At 63.1% G+C, this 22,621-nt stretch overlaps 2 protein-coding genes across 2 annotated transcripts; one reads left to right on the top strand and one right to left on the bottom strand.

Annotated features, from left to right (window-relative positions):
- Positions 1-2,194: 2,194 nt before the first annotated feature.
- Positions 2,195-16,600, top strand: LOC135315852 (tRNA (32-2'-O)-methyltransferase regulator THADA-like). Its single transcript, XM_064466606.1, is given in 31 exon segments — positions 2,195-2,366; positions 3,088-3,265; positions 3,490-3,576; positions 3,857-3,884; positions 4,224-4,372; positions 4,581-4,703; positions 4,941-5,061; positions 5,320-5,471; positions 5,925-6,006; positions 6,316-6,452; positions 6,879-7,076; positions 7,501-8,185; positions 8,272-8,424; positions 8,517-8,719; positions 8,722-8,927; positions 9,179-9,345; positions 9,566-9,751; positions 10,324-10,469; positions 11,092-11,235; positions 11,540-11,644; positions 11,856-12,056; positions 12,348-12,498; positions 12,640-12,874; positions 13,019-13,258; positions 13,393-13,618; positions 13,760-13,966; positions 14,171-14,409; positions 14,624-14,806; positions 15,226-15,492; positions 15,590-15,795; positions 15,927-16,600. Coding segments are annotated over 31 exon segments (5,793 nt in total). The 5' UTR covers positions 2,195-2,250; the 3' UTR covers positions 16,199-16,600.
- A 1,598-nt stretch (positions 16,601-18,198) lies between these two features.
- Positions 18,199-22,578, bottom strand: LOC135315853 (somatomedin-B and thrombospondin type-1 domain-containing protein-like). Its single transcript, XM_064466612.1, has 5 exons — positions 22,063-22,578; positions 21,082-21,264; positions 20,885-20,967; positions 20,206-20,387; positions 18,199-19,761 (listed from the first exon to the last, which is right to left on the bottom strand). Exons 1-5 carry the CDS (start codon positions 22,268-22,270, stop codon positions 19,656-19,658), a joined length of 762 nt encoding a protein of 253 aa, XP_064322682.1. The 5' UTR covers positions 22,271-22,578; the 3' UTR covers positions 18,199-19,655.
- Between the last annotated feature and the right edge of the window lie 43 nt (positions 22,579-22,621).

Here is a 22,621-nt window from a genome sequence, read left to right as displayed (position 1 = left end):
TGGGGCATGCCATGGGCAGGTGCAGGATCCAACCCTTTCTGCTCCTGGCTATAATAATCATAGTCCTGAAGCGGATTGATTCTCCTTCCCCGTCCTTAACAAAGGACACCTTTCCCTGGCCTCCCCTGCCCGTCCCTGCCTTCCCACCGCACATGCACTTAGCCTATTAGGATCTCCGCTGATTGCTTTCTTTCATTCCTCCAGTACCTTTCACTTTAGAAAATGGACTGGTAATACTTCTTTTATCAAAGAATTATGGGATTTAGGACCCAGATCTTACAAAGAGACTTTTGATAGCTGCTGGTAATCAAATCCCAATCGGCAGACACTTCTCTGCACCCTGTTACCGGAGAGGAATAAAGGAAAGGGATTATTGATGTTCTGTTTACTGAGCCTCCAGGAGATAGGATCGCTAGTCTATTTCATATTAGAAAAGAAAAGGAAAATAAAACAAGAAGGAAAAAAAATACAGACAAGGGAGGACAATATAGATATAGATAAAAAGAAAAGAAACAGGCTCTTATCATTTTCTTATTGGTTAAGGAGATTCCAAAGCCATTATAGAGGATTAGCAAAAAGGTTAATCTGCTTTAGCCATTCGCTTGTCAAAAGTGAATTTATAGGGTTTGAAAATCCTTCCTGTGGTGAAACCAGAAAATAAAACCCTCTTCCTCGCCTGCCCCTCCCTTCTGCAGGCAGCACAAGGGGATGGGAGCAGGAGCTTCAGAGACGCTGAAACACGGCAGCACCCTCCCTCGCCTTGCCCCTGCTTGGGCGCTGGCACCCGTGGGAGCTCTGGTTGGGCAGTGCCTCCCCCCACTCCCTAACCCATGCAGGGTGGCCACAGGGCTTGGGGAGTGGAGGAGCAGGCCCGAGGGACATTGACCACCCTCCTACACTGCTCTGCCCTACCTGGGGTAAATCCCGGGCTGTTTCACTGGTTGGCATTGGCAGCAGTCAGGGCAACCCTGGGCCCACGGCTGTATCTGGGCATCCAGGTTGATTTCTAAAGTGGAACAGAGGCGGACGCTGCTGCCAAATGTTGCCAAACAGGACAGGCTTGGGCTTCTCTGTTCCCCAAGCACAGCACTCACCCAGGGAGCTACATCTCAGCATCCTCCTTGTCACACAGTGCAGACACTGGCCCGTCCCAGCCGCGCTTTCCTGGGCTGTCCGTGCCACTGATTCGCTCAAGCGGCTGATGCCCATTGCTCACCCCGGTGCCACTGTGAGAGACAATCCCAGGGAAAAACAATCCTTCAAGCTCAAAACCAGCCAGGGGCACTTTCTTGACAGTTCAGTGGCATGCATTAGTCAGGAGTTATAACTATGTTTAATAAAGATGCAGAAATCAGAGAGTTATAGAGTGGTTTGGGTTGGAAGGGACCTTTAAAGGTCATCTAGTCCAACCCCCAAATCACACCTGTTAAAATAGTTCAACCCTGTGCCAAGCGACAAAAAGAATCCAGATAAAATAATTTGATTTTGTTGAAAATTGACATCAAGCGTTACAATAAATCTGTTTCTCCCTCCGAAGACCATTCCATCCTGCAGGAAGAAGCAGAGTCCCTCCGCTAGCCGTTGGTGTTAATCGGGCTGCTGGCGAACGGCGGCAGCGCCTGGCACGGCTGGAGGACGGTGGGGCCCAAACCCCACATGGTGGAGAGAGAACAACTATTTCGGTCCGAAGCATTTCATTTGGCATCTCAGAGACCTTGCGGCCACCATCTCACGCTGTCCAGCTGCCTCTGCGCTCGGCAGCGACCGCCATCTCCCCGGTTTTCAGCCCTTCGGGGGGCTCTTGCTCCCCACCCACTACGGAAACAGCTTTAGATGATGTTGCTTTTTAACCCCGATCTTGCAGCCTGCGGTGGATCCAGCGTCGTCCGGAAGGGTGCGGGCGAAGGCGAGCCTCCCGGCCCGGGTAGAGCCGACCTTCGCCCGCCGCCTCCGGCACGACCAGCGCTGCCAGGAGCTTTCCCCACGCCCCGAGCCCCCGGCCCGGCCCGGACCCCCTCCCCGCCCCGAGCTCCCCTCCCCGCCCGGACCCCCCACGGCCCGAGCCTCCCTCCCCGCCCGAAGTCCGCCCCCCCCCCCCCCAACCCCGAGCCCCCCTCCCCGCCCGGGCCCGCTCCCACGCCCCGGGCCCGCTCCCACGCCCCGGGCCCGCTCCCACGCCCCGGGCCCGCCCGGCCGGCGGGGGGCAGCGCTAGGGGGGGCCGCTGAGGCGGCCGGAGCGCGGCGGGCTCGATGGCGGCGGCCGTGGGAGCCGAGCGGGAGGCGCGGGCCTGCGCTGCCTTCTACGGGGCGCTGGGCATCGCGCAGCCGGTGCTCTCCTGCCTGCGCTGCCTGCGGCAATTCGCGGGGTAAGCGGGCGGGCCCCGGGCGAGCAGCCTGCGGCATCCCCCGGGCGCGGGTCCCCCGGCGCGGAGCCCCGGCCATCCCCCCCGGGCGCGGGTCCCCCGGCCGCCCCCCGGGTGCAGGTGCCCTCCGAGGGCCCCCCGAGCATCCCCCCCCAGGCGCGGGTCGGGAGGGAGGTTCGGCGGGTCCCCCGGCATGGGGACCGAGCCACCCCCACTTGCCCTCATCCCCTTCCAGACGGCCCTGCAGCAGCACGGCAGCAGGTTTTAGGGGTTTTTTGGGCCCTCCTGCATCCCCCCCTCGCACCCTCCCTCCCCTCCCAGGGCTTGCGTTTGCCAGAACAAGCTGGGTTGTGGACTCTGAGCTTTGAGGAGTTCTCTGTGCGCACACGCACCCCGACCCCCCCCCGACCCCCCGTGCAATGTTGAGTGCAGCTGCGAAAGCCGAGCATCACGAGCTGGGGCACTCGATCCAGAACCCCCATCAAGCTGGGCCACCCCAACCCCAGCCAAAATCAAGCTGGGGTACCCCAACCCTTATCCCCACCACGATGAGGCACCCCCACCCCAGTCCTAATTGAGCTATGGTACCCCCCACTCCAATCCACAGTGAACTGGGGCACCCCAGCTCGCATCTCCACCAAGCCGCGTTATTCCCCACCCCACTGAGCTGGGGTATCCTCACCGTTCACTTCACCCTCACTGGGGTATCTGCGTTCTGTTTCAGGAGTACTGCCAAGAGATGCAAAGACAAGCACCTGGAGGAGGCTTTGCTGCTGTCGCAGGCGCTGAGTGAGGGTCTGCGGGCACTGGGTGAGGCAGAGGTACGGCCCCTGCTCCGCTGCATCCTGGCTTTCCAGATGGAGGCAACCGGTAGCTCCAGCTCCTTCCAGAAACTGGAACAGGTCTGTAATGCAGCCAGCTGGGCTGCAGCTTCAGAGCTCTATTAGCCACAAGCGTAAGCAGTGGTCTCGCCCAGCTCTGCCTGCCGCTGGCACAGCCCTGGCACGGTGCATCCTTACGGGCAAAGGGCCCTTGGTGAAGCCGCAGAGCTCCACTGAAAGCACATTGCAGCTGGTATCCCTTGGGGGACCGGGCAGACTGGCTGACTTGGGGTGTCTCTCGGCAGATTGTGACCCAGCTGGCGGTGGGGAAGGAAGCCCTGCTGGCCCAGGAGGTGGGCGCGCTGCTGGCCGGCCTGGCGCCACAGGGAGAGGTGAGAGTAGCCTGGTTGTGCAGGGGCACCGCTTTTGCGGGGCACTTTGCTGGAGCCCACGTGTGACAGGGACCTCCTGGGGTTGCCTGGGGTCCTTTGCCTCTCTTCCTGCCATGCTGGGGGCTTGCCCTTGCTTGCAGCTGGCAGCACGTGGCTACCCCTCGCACCAGCCCCTTGCTCATCGCTGGGACAGCTTCTGGCACAGGCAGAACCCCCATGTGCAAGGCACCAAGCCCCAGTGTGTCGCCACGTGGGACAAACCTTCCTTTTGCCCCCACAGGTGCTGTCTCCTGGGGACCTTCAGTCAGGTCAGTCTCTGCTCCTTCCCCCCTAGGGGCTTCTCCCAGCCCACACCACCAACGCACAGGACAGCCATGTCCACGCACACCAAGTCTTCTGTGCTTGTGGGAGGGGGAGCAGGGATCAGCCAGACCGTGGGATATCTGCAGCGGTCCCAGCAGTACCCAATGGTTCTGCCCACCTGCACGGGGCAGCCGGCAGCCAGAGCAGCCAAAGCAGCCCCTGCATCCCAGCCCCCTTCGTACCCAGCTTACAGGCAGCACAGCCCTTGGCTTAACCGGGAACAGGGCCAGCCACAGGCACACTGCCAGGAGGGCCAGGGGCTGATGCTGTCCCCTTGCCCACAGTGTGCATGTTCATGGAGGAGAGCAGCCTGGGCCGGCAGCACTGGCGGCAGAACCTGGCCCCGCTGCTGCAGCGCCTGGCCACCACCTTGCGCTGGGTGCTGGACATCCAGCCTGCGCCCAGCAGCACGTGGGGCTACCTGGCTGTCAAGGTAAGAGCTGAATTTCAGCGGAGGGGGGAAGGATCAGTCCCTGCAAGGACAGTGCCCTGCTGGAGCCCCCTCCCAGCCGGGCCCTGTCCAGGAGGGAAGTGGCACACAGCACCGTTTTGAACGGCCGTCCCTGGGGAATTGCTGCTTTTTGAGAGGTGAGGGATGCTGACAGCCATCCCCATGGCCCCCGTCCCTCCTCTTCCTCCAGGCCTGCCTCCAGCTCTTCCAGGTGCTGCCAAAGGACGTGTCCCCCCTGGTGTGGAGCTCAGCAGGGAAGAGTGAAGCTCTGCAGAGCCTCTTGGGGCTGCTGCTGGAGGTGGCATGGGGGAAGGTGCGTATGGCCCCAGGGTGGAACGGTGCTGTCTGTCCCAAGGAGCAGAGCGCTGCTGTCCTTCCCAGGTTCTTTCCCATCCCACTCCCCAGCCAGAGCCTGCAGAGGCAGCCCCAGTGCCTGGGGTGTCCGAGGGACCCTGCATAGTTGCCTGCACAGGCATGGAGGGAGGGTTAAGTTGGGTGTGTTTTGCAAATGGTGTTTTGAGCGGTGCCTTTGCCTCCCCTGCGAGTCCAGGCCCTCAACAAGGACACGCGGCTGCTGGCAGGTACAGCGCTGAGCATGCTGGTGAACACAGCCCCCCAGCCTGAGCGCGGGGCCAGCGCCGTGCTGGCCCTCTTCCAGCTCCCTGACCAAGGTGCGTGCTCCATCCTGAGCTGGGGACGGCCTCTGGCGAAGGGGATGGTGGGGACAGGCATTTTTGGGTGTGAGGGGACAGAGGCCAGTGCCACTCACCAGCAAGCCAAGCTGGACTCTGCTGCTGTGTCCTGCTCTGGGGGTGTGGGAGCCCCAGCTGCCACCAGCCACCTCCTGCGGCCGCTCTGGGATGAGCCAGGGCAGTTCGCTCGCAGGGCAGCATTTTGGTTTGCCATCTAACGCAGCCATTTCCAACCAGGCATGGGGGAACTGAAGTTTGGGGAGCTGGCAGTGGAGGCCTCCCCCATCCTGGAGCCAGACGGGCTGGAGAAGCTGGTGCTCACCAGAGGTTTGCTGACGTGCTGCAAGATGGACATCCTCAGCTGCCATCTGGAGAGCTTCGCCCATACGGTAGGAGAGCACAAACCCAAGGGACAAGGATTTGGAGAGCCCCTTGTGCACGGCTGGTAGCCACCAGCAGGGGCTGTGGATCCCCAGGAAACGTACCCAGGCTGCACCACTCCACACCAGCGGCTCCATGCATCCTGCTGAGCACAGCGCATTAGCCAGGAGCTTGCTTTTTCCCCAAAAACATCTGAGCAGGGATTTCCCTCTCCTGGGGGGGGCGAGAATCCTGGTGGCACCAAAAGTAGCCCCCGCACAAGTGAAGCGGCAGCGGCATCCCATCTGCAGCATCTCCCGAGTCCTCAGGAGCTGAGGACTTCCAGACAGGGAGCAAAAGCTGCCAATAAGCTGCTGTAAGAGCAGAAAAACCACACCGTGCTCTCGCCTGTCTCATGGCGGGGGCTTCTCACCCTGGAAAACCTGTGCCTGCCAGCTCCCTTACCCACTGTGCTCCCACAGGCCTGCCTGCTGCTGGACGTGATCTTTCCCGCTGTGTGTGCCCTGGCCAAGGAGCAGGACTGCCACTACTACTGCTTCCAAGGTAGGAGATGATGACCCTGCTGCGGTGGTGGGGTTTGAAGGATTCACTGTGCTGGTGATGCACAGAGCCCCCACAGTGCTTCATTTTCTCCTGGGAAAGATGCTTTTCTGGATCTTGGTGGCTGGTCTGGAAATGGCTATTAATATCTGCTCAGCCCAATGGGCACTAACCATCTCAGGCTCTCATGTACCTAGCAGGGAAACTGCTTCCCTTGCACACAGTGTCCGTAAGCTCCCCAGCAGCCCACACGAGCTCTGCCATAGGCAAGTCTTGGGGCGAGGGCTGCAGCAGCGCTCTCTGCTTTTGCAGCCTGTGCCCTGTGGCTGCAGCGCCTGCGGGAGAGCCTGCCTGTCATCTGGCACCTGAAGGGCCGCCGGATCCTGGCCCGGGACGCCAAGCTCCTCCAGCAGCTCACCCAGCTAGTGTGGGACAACGCTGAGACGCCGGTAAGGCCAGGGTGCTGAAAGGCTGTGCCACAGCAACCAGAAACAGCCCTTTCCCTGCCCATAACACAGCCCTGCCTGTTTTGGCTCCATTGACCAGATACAAGCCCCTTGCCCATGGCTGCCTTCCTTTGGCAGGGCAGAGGCACCCACGCTGCTGAGGCCAGGGCACTCATCACACATGTCCTCTGCAGGATTGTGTCCCAGTACTTCACCCTCCCCAGGAAGCACTCACGGGTGCAGTCCCAGCCAGTCCACACCTGCTGGCTCACCTCCCGCCATCCTCACGTCCCCAGCTCCTAACCCCCTGGTTACCAGACAGTGCTGGAAGTCCACTGCCACTAGAAAGCAGGGAGTCCTTCCTCACACGCTGAGACAGAAGGAGGAATCCACCCTAGCCTCTCCTGTTTGCTGTCCTTCTCCCTCCAGGCGGAAGGTGTGTCCGAGTTCATCCACAGCTCCTTCCGACTGCTCCTGGAGATCTACCACCTTGAGTGCCAGCACTTCCAGGACCAGGAGAGACCCCTCTACCAACAGATGCTGAAGAGGGTGGTCTCGATGCCATGGCAAATCAAAGCCAGATACGTGCCCCTGTGTGCCATCATCCCCTACGTGGGCAGCCAGCAGGTAGGGAAGGAGAGGCGGTGGGGAGGCTCACTCCCAGCTGGCACTGCTGAGAGTGGCACAGCCTCCGTCCGCTGCCTGTCACCTTCCCCTGCCCAGCTCAGCCACGCAGGCAGGCAGCCTTCCCAGCCAGGGGGCTGCTTTAGCGTCACCCAAGGGATAGTGTCCCTGTTTGGGTAGCAAGCTGCAGCAACAGCGATGCATCCCTGGGGACCGCCAGCAGGGAGGGGAGCTTTGCCAGTTGATGCCCACCAAGATCTGGCCAAAGGCAGCTTGGGGTACCAGAGATGCTCAGCGCCATAGGTGACCAGTGTGGTCTGTGCCCAGATCTGTCCCCACCATACGGAGCCTTCAGCCTGGCAGGGGGATCATAGAGTCATTTAGACTGGAGAAGACCTTTATGAGGGGTCATCTGGCTTTCTCCCAGGTGTTGGATGCCTACCCAGTCCTGCCACAGCACCTCCTGAGCTGCCTCTCCACCAACCACCTGTGTCCCCCGGCCACCGAGGTCTACAAGGCCCTGGTGCAGCAGCAGCGCGCCGAGCAGCAGGGCACGGAGGCAGCTCTGGCAGAGCTGTGGGCACTGCGCTGGCTGCCCCTGCTCTCCCAGGCGCTCTGCTCCCCCCTGCCCATCCTGCAGAGCAATGCCACCAACCACCTCCTCACCTGGACCCTGCGGCAGCTCCCAGCCGCCCAGGCACCACTGGCCGCCCAGTTCAGTGGTCAGGACACGGCATCACTCCGGGCTTGGGTCTCGCTGCTGAAGGCACAGAAGAGTGTGGTGGGGTCCCTGCCGCTGCAGGGCAAGACACTGGAGCGACTCTCCTGCTGCCTGGGTGCCCACGAGGAGGGCATTCGGCTGGCGGCGCTGGGTCTCCTCTGCTGCAGCCCCAGCACCAACCAGCCCCTCTCAGGTACTGAGGTGCAGCTGCTGCGGGAGTTCCTGCCCCTCAACCTCAACTGCGACTCCTCCTCGTTCCGGCAGCTGCTGCAGGCGGCAGTGAGGAAGGCGCTGGTCCGGCTGCGGGACAGCTCGCTGGCCCAGCTTCGAGGCAAGGCGCCCCGGGGCACCGAGCAGGGCGAGGGAGCAGGGCAGCTCGCCCAGGCAGTAGGTGAGGCGGCTGCCCTGGCACCCCCGCGGGAGTGGGGAGGGGGTGGCCAGGCTGGCATCACTTGCTGCGACGCTCTCTGCCCACAGGCTTTGTGGAGTGGCTGCTGCAGCTCAGCGTCGCTTCGCTCAGCCCAGGCTCCAACTACCAGAGGAAGAAGACGGCTCTGCTCCTCCTGGCCACTGTTTTGGAGACCTGCACAGACACCTGGAGCCCCAACAGGAAGAAAGGCCAGCCCCCGCGTGAGTGCAGGCAGCCTGCCCAGAGCACCACTGCTCGGCTGCAGGGGTGCTCCCCACCAGCCCTGTCCCACCGCCCCGTGTCCCCACCACAGGGACTATGGCCACGCTGCTGAGCTACGCCAGGCAGAGCGGCTGCTGGGACTTCTTCTCCCAGCCCAATTTGTTGGCACTGCTGAGCTGCTTGCAGGACAGCACTAATGAGGTGACCCTTAACGGCTGTAAAGCCACCTGCCTGAGCCCTGAACGGGTTCAGAGGGGAAGGGTGGCGGGCTTCCCCTCCTACCCTACCGCAGCTGCTTTCCCCTGGTGTTCCAATTCCCCCTACCTCTCGTGTCTTGGCAGATCAGAGACTTGGCCTCAGACCTGCTCGTCCACTACTTCCCCGCCACATTCCCCGAGCCCATTGCCCTGGCTCTCTTCCAGCTGGCCCAGGAGGCCCTGGGCAGCCCACGAGTGCAGGAGGCTGAAGCTGGAGCCGTGCTGATGAAGACCATCCTGCAGAAGTACGAGCTCACGGCCTCCCCCTCCCCACAGTGGCACGGCAGCCCCTGAGAGCACATCAGCAGCGCTGGTGTCTTGCTGAAGGCCACATGTACAACTCAGGGCAGCAGTGGCTTGTGTTCGAAATAGCCTTGACATGGGGAGCTGGGTAGGGTTGGGGTGCAGGACCCTGAGCCGGAGGAGGAAGGAGCCACACAGCATGAGTCATGCAGAAAACCCTTGTCCTCACAGCAGTCTCTGCCCCTTCCCCCAGGTCAGACAGTGGCACCATGAAGAGCCTGGCCCTGGAGGCTGAAGCAGCCCCCACGCTGCCCAACCGAGGCCTCTGCTTCGCTCAGCACCTTCTCCACATGCTGCAAGCCCAGTATGCGGCAGCGTGCCGGGACCTGCTGCAGGCAGCAGCCACTGCACCGATGCACGGTACGTCCCCAGCCGGGCAGGGCTCCTCCCTGGCGACTTGGAGCAGGCAGGAATTGCACAGGCAGGGCTGAGGCCACAGCTCAGTGCTGATGCCACAGCCCTGCCTCAGTTTCCCCGTATCGCTGCTCCACCTGCCCCGCGAGCCCTTCCCCTCGGGGCGCTGCTCGCAGAGCTGGGGCCGCGCTGGCTGCCGCTGTGACGGGGGCGGGTGTTCGTGCAGGAGCCATCGCAGCGCTGCGGAGGTGCCTGCTCCAGGTGCCGGAGGTGGCTGCCTCCATGCAGGCGGCAGAGTTGGCGCAGAGCTGGCAGGAGCTCCTCACCCGCCTTGTGACCACAGCGAGAGACATCACCTCCTTCCTCCTGGGTGCTCTGCAGAGCCAGCAAGGCCCCGGTGCCGATGAGCACGGTGAGCGTGTCCCCGGGGGGCACCAGCCCCAGGAACCACTGGCACCTCCATCACAGCTGGCCTTGACCCAGCAGCCCTCCAGCCTGTGGGGAAGGCCCTTCCCTTTGGGCTCACTGCCTCTAGCAGGGGACAGCAGTGGGGCCGGGCAGGGAAGGTTAGCCCAGGAGTGAGGTCCAAAGCAGGACGCCTGGGCAAGGATGCTCCAGGTCTTGGGCAGATGATCCTGGAAACCACAGGAGCAGAGCAGCTAGTGCCTGGTTTTGGGTCCCTTTCTCAACTACATGTCAGAACAGCAGCAGCAGCGGCAGCAAAAACCTTCCAGAAGCAGTGAGGTGCTTGCCAGGCTGAAGCACCTGGGAGAGCAGGGGCTGGCAGGACCCTTACAGCAACGGCTCAGAAAGAACAGTGGGGCAAAGTGCAGTGGCACTCCTGAGCAGGACACGTTGCAGGGCAGGAGCCGCTGCCACTTCTGCATACTCTGAACAGGGGACAGCACCCCCCACCCCCCAGCAGCATTCCCCCTCCCTCTGCCCCACACAGCCCCACTCTGACCAGGCTTCTCCCTTTCACAGCTGCTGCCCCATCGTTTGCAGACATGGGGAATGCCATCGGCTCCCTCATTATGCTGGGGAAGGGCCATGGGCAGCAGGAGGAGGACTCAGTCCTGCTGTCAGAAGAGCACAGCCTGATCCTGACCTGCTGCTGGGTGTCGGTGAAGGTAGGCACAGCTCCCCACGGCACCAGGGAGAGGGATACCCCAGCATGGCACCCACTCCCCAGCCCACCCCACCCCAGCACTGGGCTCTCCAGCACCCCTTGGGGTGTTCACCTTCCCTGAGAACAAACAAGGGGAAATCTCTACCCTTACCTTAGAGGTGCTACAGGCCACACTCTGCTAGGGAGGGTGCAACCACAACCCTCCCCAAAAGCAGCTACCTCCCTCCCTGCCTGCCCTTATATAGCCCAGCTGGTTCCCATCACTGATAGGCTTCAGCTGCAGCAGGGTCAGGCCCGCTGGCTTGTAGCCCTGTGGCTGCCCATCACAACTCCTTTCTGACAGCTGCCCATCCAGTGGCTGCCGGGAAAAAGGCCACCTCTGCCATGCACGCCTTGCAGCTGGCTGGGAAACCACCGTACTCCAGAGCCGCTGCGTGCTCACGGGCATCCCACCGGCTATGCTGCCTGACAGCGCTGGCAACCGAGAGTGCTCGTGCTGGGGGGCAACAGCAGCACCCACTGCGCTTCTCTGCGGCCGCAACGGCGGGGCCCGACAGGAGCAGGACAGGCGAGGAATGGGGCAGCTCCACTGCCGGTCCCCGTGACCTTCTGCTTCTTCCCAGGAGATAGGACTGCTCTTGGGGGGCCTGGCGGAGCTGCTGCTGGCCCCAGCGCTGCCGGCTGGATCGGGGCCCCTCCTGCCACTCCCGACCCTGCAGACAGCCGCAAAGGTGTTCCAGGAAATCCTGCTGCGGTGCCGGCACTGGGTAAGAGCGTGTCCTGCCTGGGGTGGCTTGGCCCCTTGCCTGCCCCTCCGGTCCCGACCCTGCCCCGGGACAATAGCCAGGGACTCTCGCCAGCGTGCAGGGGGGCCAAGCGCAGCAGGGCAGGGTCTGCGCTGGGGCCGGACACGGGACGCGGCTGGGATCCTGGTGCCAAACCCCATTACGGCCCCATGCCGTCATGTCTTCTCGCTTTCTCCTTCCCCTTTACAAAGAGGTTTCTGGGGGTTGAGGGGGGCTGGTGGGCACAGCCTTGGGGGTGCGGGGGTCTGATGCGGCTCTGCCCTAGGGAGCGGTGGAGGGATGCAGCATGGGCTTCACCAAATTTTGCACCGCTCTGTTGAACCACCCAGACACGGAGCTGCAGGCAATCCCACAGACCATGCTGGAGCAGGTACCACACTCATTCTGCCCCACATCCCGCGTGTGCCCCGGGGAGCCCCAGGGCTATGTCCCTGTGTCCCCTCACCCTGGGGTGAGGGCCCGTGTGGCAGCTGGGATGCCACAGTGTGGGGCTGGTGCAGCCAGTGCCCTCCCCTGCAGAGCAGCTGCAGGCTCCAGCCACCAGGTTTCCAGCCATATCTTGGGTGGGTTTTGTTCCTCAGGGCTTAGAAGCGCTGAGCGGACCCCGGAGCAGCTCAATCACACGCCGTGCTGCTGGCTTCCCCATGCTCTTCCTCTGCATCGTCAGCGGGGAGGCCCCGACGCAGACACGGCCACTGCTGACCCGCTGCGTCCAGACGCTGCTGGCCTTGGCCACCACAGCCCTGCCGCAGGACTGGGACCAGACCCTCGACCTCCCGCAGGTGAGCGCGGCGGGTGCTGGGCTCCTGCCCGCTGTAGCCCGTTCGGGGACAGGGTGATCTGCATGAGGTCTCCTAAAGGGAGCCACAGCGGGTACCCCAGCATGAGGCTGCACCACCGCAGAGACCTCAGGGTGAGCAAAACCCTGCAGCCCTGGCCACGCTGCCCATCCTGGCAGCCCGCGAGCTGACGGCCCCTTGGCTCCCCCATGTCTTCCCACCATCTTCTTCTTTGCACGGAAGCATGAGCCCCCTCCCCACACAGTGCTGCTGAGCCCCGCGCGCTCTCCCCAGGTGTGTGCCGTCCATGTGCTGCAGACGCTGGTCCGCGGCGCGGGGCTGGGCGGTGCGCTGCTGCGGCACGCCACGCCGATGGTGGCCCTGGCGCTGCGGGGCCTGAGCTCACCGTGCTGGGCCATGAGGAACGCGGCCATCCAGCTCTTCAGTAAGTACTGACGGGGAGAGGCAAGAGATGCCTGCAGGACCGATGCAGCCTCTGGGATCCGGAGCCTGGTCGGGGTGAAGCGTGGTGGGCCAGGCAGAGGGTAGAGGGGACCTGATGCTGCTTTCTGCCCTGTCTCTGCAGGCGCCCTCACGTCCCGGCTGCTGGGCCAGCAGCGGAGCGGTGGGGAGGGCTGCCTGGCAGAGGGGGTGAGCCTGCAAGCCTTCCTCGGGCAGCACCCCCAGCTGGGTGCCATGCTGCTGGGTGAGCTGGAGGCGGCCGCGGAGCCTGTGCCGGGGGGACCCCGCCTGCGCCCCGCGCTCCACGCCGTCCTCACCCTCCTGGCCCAGCTGCAGCCTGGCGTTGACAGCCCCAGCAGGTGAGGGGGCAGCAGGGATGCTCTGCCCCAGCCAAGGGCTTCTGTGGCAGGAGGTGGTCCTGTGGTGCTGGGGCTGGCCCTGGCTCTGCGGTGGGGTTCGGTCCAGCTGGAGCGTCACCACGTAGCACCCTTTTTGCTCCACAGCCCCTCTGCTCGCTTCCTGCGGCCGCTGCTGGGGCTGGCAGGGAGCCCCATCTACGCCGTGCGAGCGATGGCTGCCAAGGTGCTGGTGCCAGTTGTCCCACCGCCCCGGCGCCGGGGGCTCCTCTTGCAGCTGGCCCGGCAACTCCCCACCACGCCTGGACAAGTCCGCTCTCACAACGCTCTGCATGGGCGCCTGCTGCAGATGCGGGCGCTGCTGGCCCCTGCCCCAGGCACCAACGGGTGAGTGGTCGCCCACCATCCCACCGCCCATGGCCCCTGTGGTCGCTCTGTGCCGAGATGCAGCTTTTTGGCCAAAAAGCGGCACTCGCCCCTGTGCTGCAGGCCCTGTGGTGAGGCTGCGCGTCTCTCCACAGGCTGTCGGCCGAGGCGCTGCACCCTGTGGCTCTGCAGCTGGAGGCGCGGGGCTGGCTGCTCACCCCTGCCCAGCGCTGCCCGCTCGTCCGTGCCGCCTTCCTCCACGTCCTTGCCCTCCTGCCCACGTCCTTTAGCCCCGGCTTCGCCCAGAGCATCCGTGATGCTGTCAGCACTGAGCTGGGCATCCTCCCACCGGGGGGACGGCCAAGATGTGCCGAGCTGCAGGTACCGCTGTCTGCCAAGAAAATCAGAGCCGTGGCCTCCCTGACGGCACGCCCAGGGATGGGAGGTGGGGACCCCCTACTCAGGGGCCACAAACCCCACTCGAGGCCAAGTGTTGCAAGGGGGATTGTGGTTTTCCTCCAGGTGGGCTCGGCCATCCTTCACCAAACCATGGCCTGCTTCCTGTGCAGCGAGGCAGCCCAGCTGGCTGACAGCCGGCGGATTGGCGCTGTCTGCTCACTTCTCCGGCAGCCAAATCCCGATGTCCAGGTTGCCATCCTGAGCTGGACCATCGCCAGGGAGGGAGGAACGTGCGAGGAGCTGGAGAACGCGCTCGGGCTGACGCTGCTGGTACGATGGGGCTCAAAAGTCACCGAGTAAAGCGGAGGGTCCCCAATGCACCACGCAGACAGGATCCTGGGTGCTCACGGAGCAGCACGGTGCTGCCCAGGCTGAGGGTGCATGGGTGCGGGGTGCTCGCCCGGTTGTGCTGAGGTCGCCACCCCACGGTGCCAGGGCCACTAACCGTGTACCTTCTTTCCCACTGTCAATTAGGAGAGCTTGGGGTCGGTGCTGCGAGAGAGGAGGGACAAAGAGTTCCTGAGATTGTACCTTGAGGCTTTGCTGCATCTTTACAGAGATCCCTTGTCGTGGTCCCAGGAAGCTTCCCGTAAGCTCCAGGGCTCCTCGGCAGCATGCCTGGAGATGCTGCTGCACATGATGGAGGCTGAGTGTCCTGGGCCCGACCTCCTCTTCCAGGCACTGTGTGCCGCCAGCCTGCTGCTCGCCCGCTGGTAGGTCCCGGCTGCTGCCAGGGGGCTCCGCCTGACCCTTCCAGGAGATTTCTCCTTAGTCATTGCTGGAAACAGAGCCACAACGTCTCACCTGTAAATAACAGCTGGCGTTGCGCCTGTGTCCTGTGGTCTCAGGGCAGCCAGCGGCCTTTGGACTCCTGGACGGAGCTGGAAGGTGTGCCTGAATTCCCTCTCCTTCCCCGGCCCCTGACAGGTTTGAGGACAAGGATGGCACCCTGGTCGAGCGATGGTGCGCGGTGCTGGAGGAGTGCAGCCGGTCTGCTTCGTACGAGGTGCTGCGGCTGGCGGCCGCCCGCTCCCTGCAGACGGCAGGTGCCCAGGTGGTGCAGCGATCCCTGCGCGCTGCCCGTGCCGCGCTTGTCCCCGTGGCTCTGCGGTAGGTCCTTGCGGGAGCAGCGCTGCCCACAGCCCCGGGTTGTTGCAGGTTGATAGGCTGACCCTGCGAAAGGCGATGTTCCCTTTGAGAAATTCAAGGGCATTAAACCTGCACGCATTCAAAAATCACCAGCACCCAAGAGCTTGCAGCCTACAAAAAATTTGTGGGTGGCCTTTTAATAGAAGCAGCCAGTCCCTCACGAGCAATAAACTGTATTGATGGCTCCCTTGATCCCCATCGCGGTCCCTGCCCTCCCAAGCAGTGAGGTCTTGGGTGGTGGCTGTGCCTTTCACAACCCGGGAGAAAAGTCCCTCAAGGAAGCATTGCTCTGGGGGGGTCTTGTCTGTCCCCAACCCTACAGGCAGGCTGGGGGTGCCCTGGGGAGTGCAGTGGCCTTCTCTTCCCTTCCCTTTCCCCAGGCTGATAAATGCAGGCATTCACCTTCTGCAAGACGAGGAGCGGGAGGTCCGGCACGAGGCCTCGGGTTTCGCCAGCCTCCTGCGGCAGGACCCCAGCAAACCACTCCGAGAGAGCTGCGTTTTTGTGCAGGACAACGCGGGCCTCCTGGGCCTTCTGCAGCTCCTCCTGGCGGAGTTTGGGGAGCACCCGGAAACCTTCAACTTGCTGCTGCAGCATCTCCCTGTCCTAGATCTCAGGAGCATTGTGGAGGAGCTGGAGGCCAACAAGTGAGTTGCCAGACCCCTGGGCTGGATACGAGGGCGCATGGGGGGGCCGTGGGGCCGGCTCTCGGCTTCACCTGCGCCTCGGCTTTCCCGCTGCCAGAGCCGCCAGCCTGTACAAGGAGGACGACCCCAACGTTTTTGCAGAGCCGGCCATCCTGGCACGGCAGCTGCTCCCCGTCCTGCTGCAGCTGCTGGAGAAGGCGCCCGCTGGCAGCCCGGTCCGTGCCTCAGCTCTGCGCTGGCTGGCGGCCGCGGGCCCGGGCGTCCTGTGCGACCTGCGCGACTGCAGGCTGCGCTGGAGCCACGGTACGGCGTGGGGGGCGCGGGCAGCGCGGAGCCCCCGGGACAGGCGGGCGGGTGGCCTCGTCCCCTGGGTGCGCTCTGCCTGCGGGGGGGACCCTACGCCGCTCACGGCTCCTTCGCCGCTCTCTCCGCAGAGGCTGCTGCCCGCTGGGGGATGAAGGCGCTGGGCTGTGCGAAGCTGCACGTAGCTGTGGCCGTGCTGCTGGTGAGGGCTCGGCTGGCAGCGCAGGCGCTGCAGGTGCTGGGGGAAGGTGCCACCGCCATGCTGGGGCTGGGCTGCGGTGCCCAGGAGCTGGAACAGGAGCTTGAGCTGGTGCAGGGGCTGCTGGCGCAGCATGGGCTGGCCCCCACGCTGAGCCAGGGTGAGGTGCTGGGGGAGCCGGGACCACCGCCTGGGCTTGCCTGATAGCTCCAGCCATGGAGCGTCACACCAGGCCCCGCAGCCACAAGGCTCCTGGTCTGTGCTGCCACATCCCTCCATTTGCCGGATGCTCTGGCTGCCAGCCAGGACTGCAAGGTCGGTGGTGTAACTCAGGGGAATCCCACTCGCCGTGCAGGACACGCTGCCTTTGTTTTATAACTCTCCATCTCAAGGACACCAGTGCAGCACTACCTTGACCCGTGCCTGCGCTGCTGCCTGCAGCATCCCTGCCCTTGGGTCCAGCGGGGAGGAGGGAACACATGCCCCAGAGCCCTCACACCACGTTGTGCTGCTTGACTCCCACTACCTTTTTTTTAAACTAACATTTTAGCTTCTCTTTTGTGACGAACCTGGGCTTTTATCCCAAATAAACAGGCCAAGAACGGCCCCAGCGTTGAAGTCTTTTAATTTCCCTGCTCAGGAAGAGGGTGGCAGGGGGAGGTGGGTGGCAGCCAAATGGATCGTGGGGCAGCAAATGGTCAACAGCCACCAGCTGCAGCTGGGGAGGTCCAAACACCAAAGCAAACAAGAGCCACAGGACCACCGAGCCCCGTGGGTGCAGCCTAGCTCACAGCTGCAGGCGGTAAATGGGCAGGTGAAGACCCAGTGACCAGCTGAGCCCCTCCATCATCAGAGCCGCCCCACTGGGCCACACACACCCCCCCCACACTGCCCCGCTCTGGTACCAGCCCTGTGGCCACATCTGCTTCCCCCGGCCACCTGCCCAGCACCGGCCTGGCAGCAGCGAGGGACCCCGCTGGGCATCTGGGCTTGGGGAGCACCAGGGGGGACAACACCATTAGCACCCCTGGGGACAGCTGGTCTTGGTGAGCCCCAAGCAGTGCCACAGCCCTGGCCTGGCGTATAGAGCAGTGCTCAGAATGAGCACACCCCCGACCCATCCTCATGCCCTCCTCGCCTGCTGCAGGGGCAGCACAAGCACAGCCAGGCCAAAGCGCATCGAGTCCGAGGAGGAGGAGAAATGCTCAGCCTGGCGCAGTTCAGCCTCTGCAAGGACATCTTGACCCCCAAGAGCAGCGGGTACAAGAACACACTGGCCCGGCAGCGTGCCTGGGAGGAGACCGCAGCCACGGCCAGCTCCCTCAGCCCCCCCAGTCTGGCACACACCCCATGAGAGCTGCAAGAACTGGCACAACAGGTCATCAACACCTGCAGGGAGCTGGCTGTGGAGAAAGCACGCAGTGCTCCACCAGCGGCCCCAGGAGAAGATCTCACACCACATCTTTGCCCTTTTCAACAAGCCTGGCCCAGGGCTGCTGGAACCATTGCTCTCAGCCCTCACAGCCAGGGCAGCCAGTGGCCTCTGCCACTCTGTCCCCCACGGATGCTGGACGTTACCCTGGCCTTGCTCCTGCCCGGCCAGAGCAGTGCTGCTGCCCCGGGGCAGGGGCTGCCCTGCCCTGCCCTGCGGGGACCCTGCCAGCCCTGACCCTGTGCCTGAGAGCCTCCTTGGTATAGCCAGCAGGGAGCCCAACTCCAAGCTTGCTCTTGGCAGCATGAAAAACAGCCTGCAGCCTCCCAGCATGGCCCCCACAGCCCCCAGCCTGCCTGTGGCTGAGATGCTCCCAGCGGCAGCTCCCGGTCCCACCTCGCGCAGGGCTGGGGTGCAGCAGGGCTGGTCCGGTGCTGCCATCCAGCTCCCCCGAGGCTCCCGCACCCTTCCGCATCAAGTGGCCCCTGAGCCCAGCGCTGGCGCGGACGTGCCTCGGCGTGATGACAAGCCCGGCGACGCAGAGCCGGAGAACAGACAGCCCCGGCCCCCTGGCCTTGGACAACAGCGAGGCACCCGCGTTGTTGCTGGACGCTGCCTTCCTCCCTAGCGCCCACCGAGCTGGGTGTGCTGGACCCTCGCTGCGGCTTCCAGCCCCGTCCCCAAGCCGAGTGGGTTGCAGAGCTGCAGCAGCCCTCTCCAGGCAGCGGCTTCTCCTTTGCTGTGGACAAGCTGTCCAAAACCCACATTGTTACAAGAGAAAAGTCCCCTCGCTCACCCTGCTGGTCTCAGCTCCCTCATCGGAGCAGCTGTGCCCTGCCCTGATCCCGCTGGCCACCGCCAGCACATGGAGGAGGCTCGGAGGGGAAAGCTGAATCCTGCAGGGTTAAGCTTTTGGGAGGCTGGGGTACAGCTGGCAGGGAGCAGTCCTAGGGTCTGATTTCAGCATTGCCAGTCCATCCCGGCAGCCTGAAGTGGCAGGGCTGGGAGGGCCATGCAGGGATGGCAGGGGCACTGAGGGGAGAGAAAATGCAGGAGCAGGTGGTTCCCTGCAGCTCTGCATCCCCTTGCTGGCTCTAACAGACTGCTCTGCTCTGCTCAGGCAGCCCTTCAGTGCTGAAGGGGTCCCAGCCCGTGGGGCTGTGTCAGCACAGCCAGGGAGTGGTGGGAGAAGCAGAGCCAGCTGCAGACAAAGATCCTGGAGCTGCAGAAGGAAAAGATCCTGCTGGAGAAGGAGGAGGTCCTCCTGGAAATCATCAAACTCTGCAGGGAGCTGGGCTCCTGATGGTCCTCCGCAGGCACTGGGGCAGCCCAGGGCCACGGTCCCCACTGCGGGGACAGGGACAGCCCGCTCCCCACCTGGGGATGGGAACTGGCTGCCCACCTGCAGCCAGGGTCCCACAGGAGGAGGGATGGCAGTGCCATGAGCTGCCCTTTCCTTCCCGCTTTCTTTCCCAGATCTGGGGCTGTGCCCACTTTGGGCTCCCTGCTGCCTTTCTACACACCTTTGGCTAGCCTGGTGAGAGCCAGCCCCGCAGGGCGCATCATTCGCTGCAGGAGCCTCATCCTGCCGATGCTGAGGTTTGGATGGGTGCTTGTGGTGTGGGCCAGCCCAGCCCAGCCCAGCCCAGCCCAGCCCTGCTCCCTCCAGTGGGGGCTGCTGAGCCCCACGGCTGGACCTGGGCACCCACTGCCACCATCGACCACACGCAGAATTTGTGTGTCTGCGTTTAATTTCTCACTGCAAGCCACAGCGCGCAGCTGAGCCGCCCTTCACGCCTCGCCCAACGGCTTTCTGCAGTCGGGCTGGCCCGAACGCAGAGGGAGGATGCTATCGTCATCCTCATGTTGCTCGCCAATGGCAGCTTCTTGCAAGGCATGATGTCATGGCTGAGCATGACATCATCACACTGTCCTCCCACGTCACTGCCACATCATCTTCTCACCCAGATTTAACCTCAGCATGATGTTCTTCCACCATGAATCACCATACTTTAGCAATTCCCTTATTTTTAATCTTTATAAGCAGGGTTTTCTTCCCATTCTTCAACAAAATACTTAATGGAAAACGCAGGGAGTCAGCTCCAAGGGCAAGCAGCGAGCCTGCGGAAGGGTGAAATTATAAACGACACCACGTTTTTATTTAATTCCCCGCCTCCCCAGCCAGGAGCATCGGCACAGGGAGGCTCAGCTCACCTTCCCGGTGGGATGCTACACAAAGATGAGGGCCGGTGGGGGGCAGACACAGCCCTCCTGCAGCCCCTCCTGCACCCATGAGCCCTGGCATCCTGCCACAGAGGCAGCCACCCAAAACGTCCTGGAAGGGAAAGCTGGTGAGAGCTACGGCGCGCTGTGGCTAATTAAATATAATTTTTTTTAATCTATATTGTTATATATATAATCCATATGACCGTGTATATATATATAATAACATATTGGCAATTAGACCAGAAGGTCATTGTAGGTCCCTTCCAAATGAAATATTCTACTCTATATAAATAAATTTATTTTTATATTAAGTATTATTGATTTATAGTACATCGTATTGATTTATCTTATAACGTTATGGTATATTATAATACTATAATACTCTGTCATATCCTAATATAATATTAGTTTTATATATAAATATAATTAAGAAAATAAACGGAAGATGCCTTCAGGACACAAACAGCTGCTCTTCCATGGCGGGGAAGGTCCCTTCGGAAGCGCAACGTCTTGCACCTCTGAAGGGGCGTCTCCCCCTGAGACCACCACCTACCTGGCTCCTTGCAGCCCATGCCCAGCGCAGTGGGGACGGCGGTGGGATGCGTCCCCCCGGCACTCGACGCACACCCGCTTGTCCCGGTGCAGCCGGCGGCTCCAGGGCTGCCCGCGGCAGGGGGGCCCTACCTGCGTCAGGCGGAAATAGCCGCAGTAGCTGGGGAGGGGGAAAAATGGGGGGGGAAAAGTGGGGAAAATGGTGGTTGGAGGGTAGGGCAGAGGTTGTGGTGGTTTCTCAATGGATGGGGCGTGTAAAGGGGCCATGGGTTTGGGGGTGCAAAGGGGCCACAGTCTGGGAGCTGGGATAATGGCTCTAGGGGAGTGCAAAGGGTGCGTGGGTGTGCAAAGGGGCCATGGTTTGGGGGGAGTGGGGAAAGGGACCACAGCTTTTGGGGGTTGCAAAGGGGCATGGTTTTGTAGCGGGGTGCAAAGGGTCCATGGCTTGGGGCAGGGTGCAAAGAGGCCATGGCTGGGATGCGGGAGAAGGGTAATGGCTCTGGGGGATGCAAAGGGGCCATGGTTTGAGGGGATATAATGGCTCTGGGCTGGGGTGCAAAGGGGCCATGGCTGCAGAGGGGTGCGCAGAGGGGCCCCAGTTTTGGGGGGGTGTGTGCAAAGGGGCCCTAGCTCCAGGATGGAGTTGCAGAGAGGCCCCAGCCCCACACCTACCCAGAAGGCTCCTCCGGCAGCAGCAGCCCAGCTCTTTGCCAGGGATCCCTGAAGTCCCGGCTGAAGGAGTCAGGTAATATCTTGGCCACCTCTGGCAGAAGAGCAGCCGGGGGGGACAACACGTGGATGGTTAAAGATGCCCCAGGACAGGCAGAGGGACGGTCACGCACGAGGGAAGTGGGCATCCCTGCGGGACCCACGTTACCTTTGGCCATCCCGCAAGCCGGGTGCTCCCCTAGGCACCCGCGGCGCTGCTTGAGGTCAGGACAGGGCTCCCCTCCGTGCCGGGGCGGGACGGTGACCTGGCGGCTGCGGGCCTTGCTGCCGACCCCGCACGGGGAGCTGCACCCGCTCCACGGCCCCCAGGGCCCCACCGCGCAGCCCACCGCTGCCGGCAGGACAGAGGAGGGGAAAGAGCTTCAGCGGGGTGAGGGATGGATGGCGGGCAGGGGAGACGCAGCACGGGGGAGCGGGAGAGGGGAGGCAAGGGAAGGGGCAGGGTGACCCCGGCAGTCCCTCTCCCCCCACCCCCGGGCAGAGGCTGCCCCGCCAGCGCAGTGGCATTGTGCACCGCTTCCGCAGGCCTTTATCCCCACGCCGCTGCCGTGTCTGCATCGCGCTGAGCTGGGACCCCGCTAATATCCCGGAGATTAGGGAGGGCTGACTGCTGCAATTGTCCAGGGGGCTGCAGCTGGCGCCTGCCTGGGTTTGGGCCCCCAGGGTGGGCTGGCTCTGCACCCCCCAAACCCACCCTCCCTGTTTGTCACCCCAGCGCAGCCCTGGGCCCCGGTTCCCACGTCCCCGTGCAAGGCACCGCCCGAGGCAGTGACAGGGGTGATGCCGGGGCTCATCCCACCCGTGTCCCATACGGACAGCTCCAAGGCTTGCAACAACAGCGCTTCCGCCATCCTGTTATTCTCAGCTGCAGACCAGAGACCACCCCTGCGGGCTCTTACGGCACAGGGAGCAGCCAGACGTTCAGCGTGGAAAAAAGCAGAAAATCAGGATATTGCTCCAAATCCAGGCCAGCTGGCATCCCCACACGTCTTGTTACCGCTCAAAGCATGGGGCTAACAGATTATAGCAAACACCTGCCACCAAAAGCAGCAGCCCAGGCTGGCATCCCCAGCCCCGGGGCTTCCCCCCCAGCACGGGGCCCAGCCGTGCCACCCATCCCGACACTCACCGGCGTGGCGGCATGCGGCGTGGTAGTCCTCGCAGCAGTCGCCCGTCCTCTCGCAGTAGGAGTCGCAGTAGCAGCGAGCCCGGCGGGCGCCCGGGGCCCAGCACGTGTTGTTCCTGCCCGGGCAGCACTGGTGCCAGCAGCCGCCCGCGGCACCCGCCAGGCAGCCCGTGGCCAGCAGCGAGCCCCCGCAGAGCAGCAGGCCCCACATGGCACCAAGAGCCCACAAACCACCGAGGGACAGCCTTCCCCGCCGTGGGACGGCTTCCCCACGCCAGCAAACACTGGGTGAGCAGCGAGGGCTGAAGCCCCGTCTGCACCGCCCCTGGGCTGGGCAGGGGGACAAAGCCCGTTCCTTTCTGCTCCACCGACCCTCGCTGTCCCAGCATTTTGCTCTGTGGCTGGGGCGAGGACTTAATAAAATTAACTGGGATGGTTAATAAAACGCTGTGCGTGGGACAAGGCAACCCGGAGCTGCCTGGGAGCAGCTGTGAAGGGGCAACGCTTGGCTGAAGCTCATGCTCCCCTGGGAACACCGGCCCAGCCTTGGAGGGCGGCAGGA

The sequence above is a fragment of the Phalacrocorax carbo genome, chromosome 15, assembly GCF_963921805.1.
Source record: "Phalacrocorax carbo chromosome 15, bPhaCar2.1, whole genome shotgun sequence".
Taxonomy (NCBI): domain Eukaryota; kingdom Metazoa; phylum Chordata; class Aves; order Suliformes; family Phalacrocoracidae; genus Phalacrocorax; species Phalacrocorax carbo.
Note: the sequence above shows the minus strand (reverse complement) of the source record. Positions and strands in the feature narration are given on the sequence as shown.